Here is a 13,740-nt window from a genome sequence, read left to right as displayed (position 1 = left end):
TTTATATATGACATTTTTGTTGTTGACGTTGTTAATAGTTTATATATGATATATCTCTTTTGACATTACTTTTTTTAGAATGATTTATTGTTAATTTGTTCTCTTCAGTTATTTATTTCCTTATTTCCTTTCCTCACTGGGCTATTTTTCCCTATTGGAGCCCCTGGGCTTATAGCGTCTTGCTTTTCCAATTAGGGTTGTAGCTTGGATAGTAATAATAATAATAATAATATATATATATATATATATATATATATATTATATATATATATTATATATATATGTATATATCTAGATTATATATATATATATATATATATATATATATATATATATATATATATATATATATATATATTCCTCATTTACCTAGAGTTAAATATAATCTTTCCAAATGCTTAGACAAACTAATCTAAGATTAAACCTTTGTTTAAATCTTTCAATTAAAATATTAAAAAATCCTTAACTCTATTTGTTAGAAAAATCCACCAAAATTAGCAATGTCAGCACTTTTAACCATTACAATACGGCACTACAACTAAAATAGAGATGTTATATTTTAATCGAACAATTAGCGTAAATCGAAAACATGTTATTTTTCTTTAGTTCACAGCATAATTGTCAAAGTATAAAAATATCTATTCACTTATTAATAAAACCCAAACAAAAATATGTAGCTATGAGATAATCGTTCAACGAGCACCAGCCCAGCGAGTCTTGAATAACACCCGTGTACGCCTTACGAGGCACTGCTCTTACAAGCACGAAGTCACACTAGCGCGAGTATATACGTTATCAGGTTGATAAAGCATTTCCTTGTTATAAAATCTATCCTGGCCTCTTATCATTTTGTATTTACAAATTCAATAAGGTTCCATAAGGCTTAACTATGATAAGTCCAGTAGAATTTGTAATGGAAGATATAACTCACGAATGTTGTACAATGTAAGTCCGATTTTATCTCCTGTATGACTCATGAAATTTTAAGGATATGAATTTCAAAGTTACTGCGACAGAAATTATATCTAGTATCTAATTAAGAAAAATAAGAAATCTTTTGAAAGTCATGTCTTAATAAATAAGAACATCCCTGCATATACTTTATATATGAACTTTGAAGTATCTTTAAACAACTTTTTTTATGAAGAATCTAAAATTTTGCTCTTTCCCAATTTTACCTGGTTTACCATGTTTTTTTTTTTTTTTCTTTTACATTATTCAATATTTTACATTTACGTAATAATGCACATTCATGCAAGTAGCTACATAATGCATTTACATACATATGTAAGCAAAGTATATATCGGCTTCTGTTCATGTTTGTCACCGACAATTATTAGATACAAAAACCAGAGTCTGCACTCAAGGGCAACTCTATTACCAGTTTCAAGTGCAAACAAAAACATGGAATGGGTGGCATGCCTATGACCTCAACCGACCCAGGTACCCCACTCCCACCTGTTAACAAAGACAGTTGATTCACACACCCACCACCAAAACAATTGTTTAGACATATATGGCACTAATTCAAGTCTTTTCAGCATTACAGTATTTCTATTGTGTAACATCAATAAAAATGTCTTCACTCTAAGACTTCTTGAGACAAAAAAAAAAAAAAAAAAAAAAAAAAAAAAAAAAAAAAAAAAAAAAAAAAAAAAACAATAGACTAATAGTTATATTTTCATCTTGTGCATTCTTAATCTGTAACAAGTCAAGTCTGCTCCACATGTTATTCCTAGTGTAATGTATTTTCTTCCTTAACCAGACTTTTAATCTATCCCATCTCTTCACCCAATTCCACTCACATCCCTAAAAAACCTCTCCTCCAATCAGTACAAACTTGTTTAACCTTATTTTTCTAAGCATCTGGCTTTCAGTCCCTCTCTCCCACCAGGGGCCCCACTAACCTATCTTCCCCTCTCACACTACTCTTCCCTTTTACAAGACATTGTCTCATTCTCTTCCTTCAAGTCAGATGATTAGTCATCAATTTAGTCTCACCAATTCTCCACCTTTGTCCATTTCAGATTTCTTTTCCTCTCAACATAAACAAGCATAACACAAATACATAACCAACAGGTCATTTAAGCATATCAAAGTTCTTGATGTCAAGTACATCATGTCATTTTATCCCCGACTGTCATATTCTATGATAATTCTAAGTGTCAAAAAGCGTGATCAACTGATGCATATTTCATACAGAGGTGCCTCTAGTGTAGTTTGGTTATTATAATGCTGTACAATATTTTTTTAAATCAACCGTAATATCTATCAATCATTATAATTATCATTATCTATTATTTTACCTGGCCTATACTAAATTCGACCTATGTCGGTAATATAAGTACGTCTCTTCTCTTGGAACTAATTCATGACATAAGGTGGGGTATTATCGCATTCGAAAAAATAACTACCATCTGTCAGAACAAATTTATCATTTTACAGTAACCATAACATGAATAGTACAATACAGTATTACAGTACAGGTGTACATATAAAAAAAGGTGAAAGTCAACAAACTTTTGAACCACAGTATAAGACATGAAGTACCTAGAAATAAACTAAAAACTTCACAATAAAAAAATATATACTACTCGCACATAATCTCAAGAGGATTAGATTTATGAATATTGGCAATATGGCCCAGTAATGGGGTAACACGGGGTTACTCATATTTTACAAGGATTCTACTCTGCTCCTCTGATCTTCACCTGAGAGGCCTACTGATCAAAGCGGTTTCTGAACCTATTACTTTCCCTCAATAACCAAGATCTCTAAATATAGTGGATTATAACTTTTTTTGTTTTCCTTTTGTCCATGGGAGGTTTATAGCATCGAATCCTGTAGTGGGCTCAGCGGCCTTTTCAAATATTTTTCTTCAAATCAATGCAAGACTCATATGACCCTAGTGACAATATACCTGTACTACACAGAAGGGAAATTGCCTGCATACAAGGTTTATTCATTCCGTTAGCAGAAGGGTATACACTAATAAAATTTCAGGTCCCAAATTCTCCATTTGCTAAAAGCTGGAGTACTTCCTGCTTTTCTTGAATGTTGTACAGTAAAGTACGACAGCATTCAAAAGAATTTGACAAAATCTATGGATATCAAATCTACCTTTACAATACAATCTATATAAAAATTCTTTCCCTACAACAAATAAGGCATAAAATGTGATAAAAGAAACATCTATCCTTGGGTACTCACCTTGAACACCGAGTGGGCCGGGCTGATCCGCTGACGCTGAACTCCCTCCCCTCCCTTCCCGAAGAGGCGATTCCGAAGGTGGTAGGCGCCCTTCGTCATGAAGGAGTTAATCAGAGAGCCTGGAAAAAGGGTTAGACGGTTTTTGTTATTTATGAAACAGCACTGAAACTGCTCTACTAATAGCACTGTTAATTTTAATCCTTTGCCTCAAAACATTGGGTTGATTGATTTTCTATCTTGATTGACTGATCGAGTGTCTCTGTTTTAAAGTCTCTTTCTATCAATGATTTCTCGACTGACTGATTTCCTCTCTCTCTCTCTCTCTCTCTCTCTCTCTCTCTCTCTCTCTCTCTCTCTCTCTCTCTCTCTCTCTCTCTCTCTCTCTCTCGCATGATCAATACTCTCTTGAACTACAAATCCTCTCATTCAACTGACACACACACACACGCACACACACTCCTTCATCATCAAATCTATGCCAAGCTTAAATATTCGAACTTCTCACCTTCCTACAGTCTGAAATAATATCTCATATTTATTTGTCAAACTTGGAAATACCACACACTAAAATACTCAAACTCCCACAAACCAGGCTGCGAGTCTCTAACCTGCATCCGGGAGAATGCGGTGTTTTGTAGGATCGACTTGGCTTCGGGACAGGTTCTCGACGACCTCTCCATCTTCCTTAGTGGAGAACTGGTGACCCCTAAAGTGGATAAAGGTTGGGAATCAGTGTTGAATCATCAAGAATAAATAAATGTGGCATTATTTGAGAAAAGTATGAATTTGTAGTCTTATTAACATAATTAATAAATAAAGACAAAATGGACAAACTTATAACAAATAAAAATTCTGATAAAACAAAACAATTGTTTTTGATACAAGAACATTTTTAAAATGATGCTAAGGCCTCTTTACTTATCATAATGAACTCTGCTTTTAATTTGAAACAATTAATGAATAATTTTAAAATCATAATAAATATTATAGCAATGAATAACAGGAAATGATTATTAAAAAAATATGCACACTTAAATACGCTCATCTGTTCAGTTCTGAATTCTCCAATTTTCCCTTGAAAGAAAATACCTCAGGGTTATGAAATCACATTTGAAACAATAGACGGATTCGTAAAATGTAATGTTTATGATCCATTACTTGACAAATAATACAGACGATTACAAATGTAATGATACAGCAATGATATGAGGTAATGATTACAGTCGTGAACAAAGTACGTACAGGAATGACGGTCACAGCTGAAGTCATCAGTCAAATGTCACATTAGCGTCGCAAGTCACGTCCATTAGTCAGATACAGAATGTCCCAAACTTACAAACATTCGACTTATACAAAACCAACTGAAAATAACAAATATAAGTAAAAGAAATACTGTAATAAAAAAATATTATATCATTTGAAACAGTAATCAAAACAACATTTGTATTAACCTGATATCTATATCATATGAAACCTGGCTATGCGTTGACTTTTGTCCCTGGAAGTCATAGGCATGTGATTTCGAATAGGCCTACCTAAGGCCTAAAGCAAACAAAATTAGACTTAAAAACAGCTTCTTGGAATTAATTAAGTTCGTAAGTTGGAACCTTCTTTACTGTAAAGTATATAACAATTTACTTCAGTGAAATAGCTATCAACATAAAAAATATAATAAAAAATAGTTAACAAATAGTTCTCGATATGTTTTGAAATCAACATGTCCTATCAACAAAATTTCAAAGTAAAGTCTTCAAATATCTACATTAAGAAAATGCATTATTGATGGTGATGTTCAAGGAAAACACTTAACAGAAATACTCTCATTTAAAGATACAAAATATTGAAAGATTACCCCCAATGAAATGAAATACATGGTTTCCTATAATTACCAACAACTACAGTAATGAACATAACACCTAGTTGCCTCTAGGCACACTTAATCTCAGTACATACAATATCAATAAAAGTAAGTCATCAATCTTCGGAAGTAGGACTACCGTAAGTCACCAAGTAAATTTAGAGGACAATTTTTTCCTGAAAGAAAAACAAACTTTAAACGTTCTGGGATACATCACGTGCTACCTAGTCGAGGTGACTTGGAAGAAGATATTAAAAAAGGAGAAATAAAACTACGAAGAAGCTGCAATCACCATTGAAGAACTTCCAAACATTGTTGTTATAAATCTAATACATTAAAATTATGGAATGTCTTCATACCTGGTAATAAAGAAATATTTTAACAATGAGTTAGAAAATATCGAATTACATAACATGGAACTACAGTACATATAAAATAAAGATTTTCAATTTAATAACAGCAAAATCTGAGGGTAATAAGACCATACCTACCTCATGTTCTTCACCTCTTCAAAGAAACAAACAAAAAATTTAAGGAATAAAAAGTATCAATTCTATAACAGTAAAACCCGAGGGTAATGAGACCAAACTGATCTTATTTTCTTCACCTCTTCAAAGAAACAAATAAAAAGTTAAAGGAAATATAAATATGTTCATGCACAAAAAACGAGACATTTGCAAACTCAAAGTAACCACAACACTACAGTTCAAATATAAATTCATTCAACGAATCAAATTTGTAATTACTAAAATTACCAATACTGAAAAAAATCAGAATTAAAACTTGTACATCTTAAAAATGAAGTTGACATATGAATGGCACCGTATCTCAAGATCAACTTCTTTCAAAAAATAGAATAAACTAATAGAAAATAGATGCATAAAATACTGTACATGTACTTGCAACAAAAAAATTAAGAGAAATACATACTAGAGGTGTTAATGATTATCCTCAACTGATGTTCTTGTAAAGTACACACTTGTCTAAAGTGCATGCAACTGGCAACAAATAATAAAACTCTTTAACAAAAGTGTAATGTGCTTGCCTGTCAATAAAACACATCCTATATAATCATTTAATGCAATAGGATTTGATGCCAATTAAATGCACTTATAAATCTTACTTTTAAGTAGAAACAGAAATTGGTCAAATGTATATTCTGTTATCGTTGGTACATGAAAAACATTTCAATGTCTTACTTACTCCAAAGTGTGACCAGCACTTGGTATTCGCAAGGGATATTTCCCTCTGAAAATGATCCAACAATTTCAAATGGAGCTATCAAACTAAAAGTGTTGGAGAAGTGATATACAATTAAAGAGAGAGCTGCTATCAAACGAAAAGTGTTTGAAAAGCGACGTACAATTTCTTGACACTTGAAAATTAACTCTTTTTAAGATGTGAAATACAGTATATCATACGAGAATTTCGAACTGTTTCAATAGCTTTGAATATAAAGTGTTAGCTACAGCTGAATTCCACATTTCTAAATGACTTGACAATAAACGACTACTCATTAAACTTCTATCGAAGGTGTTGGATCATTCCCAGAGTCATGCAGTTATTCTAAACTTGGTGAACATCAACTCTGCTAACGTCAAAAACCGTGACTCACATCGCACCCTCCATTACTTCCGCCAAAACATCAGTTGATGTTTCCTTGACAACATCACCGGCCACTCCCGCTCCCAACTTGTTGCTGCAGTGAGGAATCCGGTTAAGAGGAGATACAACAGAAGTAGAAGAAAAGGGTTTTAAAAAAGTTCCTCTGAGGAACCTATAATTCTATTTCATAAACTATCTCAGAAGGCAAAATATAGAACACATTACTTCAGAACAGAATAGAATAAACACTTAAGACTAAGCAGATCAACAGTGAAGAATAAGTGAATATATAGTGAAAAAAATAAGAGTAGATGTAAAATAAATGTAATTTGTACACATTAATTTATAAAGAAGCATGCGGAAGTTTCACAGTAATTCCTGCTTATTACAAGATAAAAACAATAATAGTTTCTTTGCCTTGCACAATACAACGCTACAATGAAAAGTGCCGTAGTGACATAAGTGATACGAAATTAGAGAAAATGAGGAAGAATAAACAAAGGGAATTGCTTATAGCAGACTAACATTCTAGAAACAAATTGGAAATTAAGTAAAAACTAAAACTATTTACAATGCCTTCAATCAAGAAGTTTTTAATGCATAGAGAAAGGGGTTTCTTTCCCAATTGTTTTCATTGGGTACTTGCAACTGTTCCAAAGAATCAAAGGTTTATCGTAAAGGCTACAAGTAAAGCTGACCTGTAGAGGTACGTGACTCAATGACAGCATGGCTTTTGAAACATTATAAAGTAGATAGGAACTCTCTTTAAGAGCTACACATAGATATTCGGACAATCTATTTCAAAGGAGATCTGACTAGAGAGATATTCATTAAGACATCTAAGCTCTGAAGGTGGAACAGTACTTGCTGGACAAGGTTTCGATGTAAAACTGACTTTTTGAAGATACAGTATTTACAAAAACTATAAAGCCTTCCACCTGTTTACTTTTGCTTCCATTATATGGTGTGTAAAATGAATTATTTGTTCTTTTATGAAATATCTTTTTATATCTGAAACTTTTCTCTTAAATATATTTTGTTCCTACATAAAAACCTCAGTAAAGTGTCTATTTTCATGTTAATAATAGATTCACATACAAAAGTTAAAGAGTATAAGCTTTTTCAAGGTTCAATAGCTATCATCCATCAATACTTTTTTTTTTACATGTAACCTTCAAACTTTAATTCCATTACCACTCAAAATTTATTTTCTGGCAACAGGATAAAGTCTTTGTAGTTCTCAGTGTAAGGTAAATTGAGCAGTTTCACAAAATGTGTTTAACATTACATCTCAGCAATTTATGAACGATTATCAAAAAGTTTTGGAGTGTATGTTTATCGAAGTATCCCTTTTTATGTGATTAGAAGAATATTTTTTATAAGACATGGAAGCAATAAAAAATAGAACTTTCTGTTCTGGAGATCCATAGTATTATGAAAGCCTCATTTAATATAATTAATACTTTCACGAGTGATCCACTTTCCATTATCATCAATAATGCCATCAAGTGACTTTTACTGTTTTAATGACATTGAAATCATAGTCCATTAGGCATTCATTAAACCATGTGCAAGAATATTTACTGTAGGTACTGTACTTTTCAAATTCTAGTACGTAGTTATTATAAGAGATCAAGGCCTTTTTAATGACTAAGGGAGGATATTTTATCACCACAATTTCTTGTGTAACTGATAATGGGTTCATTGAACAACTCATATAAATGACCCATGTACAGCTTTTAATTCTTAATGCAAAGCACCAAAAAAGGCATTTACCAAGGCTTTATTTATTCTCTTTGCCTCCATAATTATCAAGTTGCCTTTGCCTTGCTTCTCTCTATGAGATGACTCACGATGTCCTTAATACACTCAGAATGCAGTCATGTAGTATTTCTTACGGCTCTTTTAATAGTTACGCTTCCGTCCAGATTTCCAAGTCATATACAAAATCTACCTATAAATGATAAAGTGTAAAATTACCATTTTCATCAGCATTCCTAATCCTCAAACTGTTGAAAATCCCATAACTTTCATCCTGTAACTTCACATAATAGGAACCAACTTGATATGACGTGCCAAAAACAATCTTCACCAAGAGTAAAAAGGTATCAATTCCCTCACTCTGCTATCTCCAATTTCTTCAATGTTGTTTCCAAAAGGCATTCACACAGACTCTATTCCAGACTCTATTCTTCCAATTTCAGACTTATTTTAAATTCAGAAATATTGTATTCCATTTAATTTTATGCTTCTTGGAAAGGGCTTACGGAAATTCTACTCGAGGCAAAATTTCAATAGTGGTAGGTATTAGGTGTAGTTGTATAATAACAATAATAATAATAATAATGATAATAATATTGAATCTTGAAGATTTAAAAATGTCAAATACCACAATCAAATGGCTTCAGAACAATCAAATAAATTGAATTATTAAATAAGAATGAAGAAAATTGATCTAAATTATGCTTTCCATGTGAATTAGTTCAAAAACTTGCACCCCAAATTTACGAAAAAAATAAAGAGAAAAACTGTGTGCGCAAATGTTTAAGTGTCCTTCACGATGTGCAAAAACACTATATCGTAAAAGTGTATTACTTATTTTGCTTTGTGAAAGTGTCACACACTTTGCGAGTAAATCTTGGATAGAAAATTTCAAAAGAAAAAACAAAGTACTTCTAAAAATTCAGGCAATTTTAAATCGATCCCTTAGGTTGTGATACCATCTGCATATATAACCTCAAGAAGTTACTTTCAGCTACAGAATTTCATGCTGATAAATTGAAGGTGAAAAAGAAGAGACATCTACAGTACCAATAATTATCTGTCCCAACTTTCATTTAAACTACAATACTATATACTGTACTCATTTAGCCATATAATTATTACTATGAAACTACATAACATTCACTACAAGAGGGGCTCTTTACACACTATATAAAATAAAACATCAGTCAAGTGCAGTAGAGTATTTAATGTTTATTTGGTGCAACCTACATGCAACTACATCTTGCTACGGAAACAAAGTTTTGTTATGGGTGTCAAATTTATCACTAGTTCACTCTTCTTTCAAATTTATGAACAGCCTAATGTTCCATGACAAAACATCCCTTAAATTGTATTTGTATCTCAAAACGATACTTAATACAATGATTGATGCTCATCTTTGTTTTGTTAAGGATTAATGAACTTTCCTAAAATCCTGTTGAAGTGTTTCCTAGAGAAGATCAGCAGCAACTCTTCTCATACCTTTGAACTATGAACTGTTTAATACTTATCAGTATAGGCTGATGATCTTCTTTCTCAGAAGGCCACCATGGGATCATACATGTTGCAGAATCCCATAATGTCATCTGCTCTTCACCCAAACATCAGTTCTCATTTTTCTTAGTATACATTTGCTATCAAACATGCACACATTTTCTTTACATGCATCTGGGATAATATATTATGGTATTTTGGATATGTCCCTCAGTGTATGTTAGCTATTATTATCAATTATTTAAATGCATCTACCCAACTGATAAAAATTTCTAAACTTTCACGGGTATCAGACAAAAGGTAAACGATGGAGCACAAGTACGTTTAAGAACATGAACGTCCCGATTGTTTATCGAGCGCCACAAAGGCATAACAAATATTTTTCAAACAAAAAGGATATCAGGGAGGATTATAAAAGAAAAGTTGCAATGAAAGGGTTATGCAGAATAAGATCATTACTGACCTATAATCTTATAGCAGTTAAAGTCTATGAGGGTTTCTCAAGTTCTAATTTTCAACACTTCAAGAATAAATTCTTTTAAAGTCTAATAATCCTACTCAACTTTGGCAGCATTTTCAGTTTTTTGTTTGTTTGCATGTGAAGAGCATCAGTCAACTCCCAAAAATTATCCCCACATATGTCGACAGGCTAGTAATGACCCTGTCAGTTCTTATGCTTTATTTTTTTAGAAGCATACAGAAATAGATCAGTACATGGCTATTAGAGATATAAGATAAATATATGATTATATATTTGTGCATTAGGTTAATTTAAGCTCATATAATGCATTGCTACTTGTGAACATTCACAGTAGTGTAAAAGAGTAGAGAACTAATTTAATTCCTGGACCTGCTAAAGATTTCTCAACAATTGCGTACTGTACCTAAAATACATTTCCCAAGAACCAACACCTCAGAAACAGTTACATTCTACATGCATTATCCAACAATGAATTAAAAATCAAATGCAGAGCAGTTTACGTTACAAGGAACTGCTGCGGAAATTTAGAAAGTTGCTAAAGATGAGTATTTCTGTTGCAACCACTTGAATATCAGTATTGTTTCATAAAGGAAAATTAAAAACACCAGGGTTACAATCCATAGAACATTAAATACATGATTCAGTAAGGCATCTTCTATAGAGAACTACTCAAGAAGCTTAACTTTATAAACCCAAATGGTCAATAGCAACAATGAACCAGCTTGAGATAGCTCTCCTTTACAACGCTAGTACAGTTACTACTCTTCCTTGGTTGAAATCAAGATAGCAATTAAACGCTCAGAACTCCTGTGTTCAAAACATGGCGAGATTTTCTTATTCCCTCCATTTCAGTACAGCATTTTTTTTACTACTCTACTCGCTTATTCTTTTTCATCAACTTTCCAATATTGGCAATAATCCCAGAGCATTTAAGAAGTGGAAGGCAACTACAGCATTGCATTAAGCTCAAAAATTAGAAATCTATCAGATTACAGAAACTTTACTGCCATACCACAGGGTAATCTTCAACGACACAAAATATGCCCAAGAAATTTAAATAAATCAACTGAATAAATTCAAAGAAATTTACAGACACCGATGTAATACAGAACACGTGAATTCCTTGAGCGCTACCAAATTTGAAAGGGAGTAACCATGGAATCATTTGTGCAAAAAGACATGAATAGGGAGAAAATACAACCAAAAACCTGCAATGCACACATCATATACCATGCACACACGATAGTGTTGCTTTATGAATATAAAGTACTGAATTATGTACTGTATTAGGATTTTCTAGTGGAGGGGTCTAAATCTTCAGAATTTCTACTAAGCACCAGAATCTTTTTTTATAATGATTACCATTTTTCTTTCAAGAACCGTTTGTTTGTTGATCATTCTATCTTGCAACATTAACACAAAGAATTAGAGGATCATGACTTGAGTAGCAAAATATCCGAAGGTCTCTGACGATCACTTTAGACAGATAACATATCTTTCGTCTTATTATTTACAAGGTAAAATTGAAAGCAAACAACGAGGAAAAACATACTTGGGAACAGGAAAATTTTTTTTATATACTGTACTCTTTCCAAAAAGAAGTTACAATACTTGCTCCATAGCAAACTTTGAGCAATATGACTTTAGATAAAGCTACACCTTACTCCGCATACATATACAACGTAGTTATAAAGTATTTGATGACAAAAGGATAAGCTACTCATTGTCTTGAAAAATATACTGGCCATCTCAAAATTTCATGATGTTATTAGAAACTGGTTTTGAGAAATCTATAACATATTAGCTAAATCAAAAACTTCATATTGGGGTCCCCTTAAATCTTCCAAACAAATTTCAATCAGAATATACAGTAGTATATTCAAGTCTTATTTTAAACAATATGTTGCCAAATGCTTTGGATAAGGAAATACCCATATGCGACTAGGAAAATAAAATGTTAAATTTCCATGAAAAAGTTACTGAATTTTTAAAAACAAGGAAAATTTACAACTTAAAAGTATAAAAAAATCTTTTAAATTTAAAAAGTAGTCATACAGTAGTGTTATATTGACAAAATCTTAAAGACTTTTTAATTAACATAGACAAAAAACTATAATAAAGTTTTTAATGACAAATGAATATTTTGAATTTCCCATAATAACGACCTTTACGAGACAAAAGCCCCTCTTTTCCAATTCCAACATCAAACATTTCCCAGAATAACTCCAATGCAAATGTGTGCATGTGTATGTGAAGTCTGCATGCCTAAAAATTAACATTCAAAACTAAAACAATAGTTTCAAGTAGTGACCAATTAAATGTAAAAACTAAAGAAAACACCAAATATTCTGTAAAAATTGAAGTTGGTGCATGAAAAAAAAAAAAAATGCATCTGGTAGATGTATTTCATCTGATATATATCTCAAACACTAAAGTCAATACTGTACAGTAAACAAGTCAACATATTACCAAAAGGAGAATGAAACAATGTAGCATGCAAGAACTCAAATCTTCTAAGAAAAAAAAATAAAATTACACCTAAGGATATTAAGTAGCTATGCCTATGCATCCACACAGTTATAAACTACTGATTAAAAGAATGGTTTGGAAAGATATCATGCTAATTACTCTCTACAAGTTGACAAACTGCAAATATCTTCATTGATTTTAATGTTGTTGTTATCGAAAGTTCAACACAACCAGTATGTTAAGATTCTCAAAATTACATTAAAGGCTAAAGAATCAATTCTAATTAATATTCATAATGTGTTATACTGATCAATTGCGATTAGCTTGATATCACGCTTTCCGACACTTTCGTGATTTTGGACTACCCAGCAAGTTTATAAAAAGCCCCATGATTACTGACCTTTCCATCTAATCAACTACAGTTTAAAAGCATTATTCAAAGGAGTATCTACGTACGACTGCAGCTCTTTGCATCTACCTCAGCCCATAAATCATCTAAGTAGCTAATAGACCTATGAAATCCAATAGGAGTCAAACACCAAAGAATGCAGATGGTAACATCTAACATTAAGACTTAAGGCTAAAACTATCTCTACTACAAGGTGATGGGGTGTACAATTTGCTACCTGTAACAGATGGTGCAGTAACCAAAACAGGGTCTTGTTGTCTATAGCATATGGGTATTTCCCTCCAAGATTTACAGTCACAAAATATGCTTACTAAGGGTCTCCTACTCCGAGAGAGATACACCACAGTCCACAGTCATGCAAGACTCATACACACTGGCGCAGACGAGTGTGCTTACCCTATAACAGCTTCCACAGCCATGGCAGCAATTGGCCGGTACACAGACGCCCCT

The 13,740-nt window shown here is 32.3% G+C and overlaps 1 protein-coding gene across 7 annotated transcripts in view; it reads right to left on the bottom strand.

Moving 5' to 3' along the window:
* The window catches only part of LOC137658862 (calpain-A-like), a 134,240-nt gene that overhangs the window by 85,749 nt on the left and 34,751 nt on the right, over positions 1 to 13,740 (bottom strand). For 6 of the 7 annotated variants that reach the window (XM_068393972.1, XM_068393971.1, XM_068393974.1 and 3 more), the window contains 3 exons: positions 6,684 to 6,767; positions 3,819 to 3,916; positions 3,211 to 3,329 (listed from right to left, as the gene is read on the bottom strand). In XM_068393972.1, the coding sequence (XP_068250073.1) occupies positions 3,211 to 3,329; positions 3,819 to 3,916; positions 6,684 to 6,767 (301 nt within the window). The remainder of the gene's footprint in view (positions 1 to 3,210; positions 3,330 to 3,818; positions 3,917 to 6,683; positions 6,768 to 13,740) is intronic. The other variant, XM_068393975.1, reaches the window with a different exon arrangement.

The sequence above is a fragment of the Palaemon carinicauda genome, chromosome 19 (assembly GCF_036898095.1).
Source record: "Palaemon carinicauda isolate YSFRI2023 chromosome 19, ASM3689809v2, whole genome shotgun sequence".
Lineage (NCBI taxonomy): Eukaryota > Metazoa > Arthropoda > Malacostraca > Decapoda > Palaemonidae > Palaemon > Palaemon carinicauda.
This window is presented reverse-complemented; position numbering and strand designations above follow the sequence as displayed.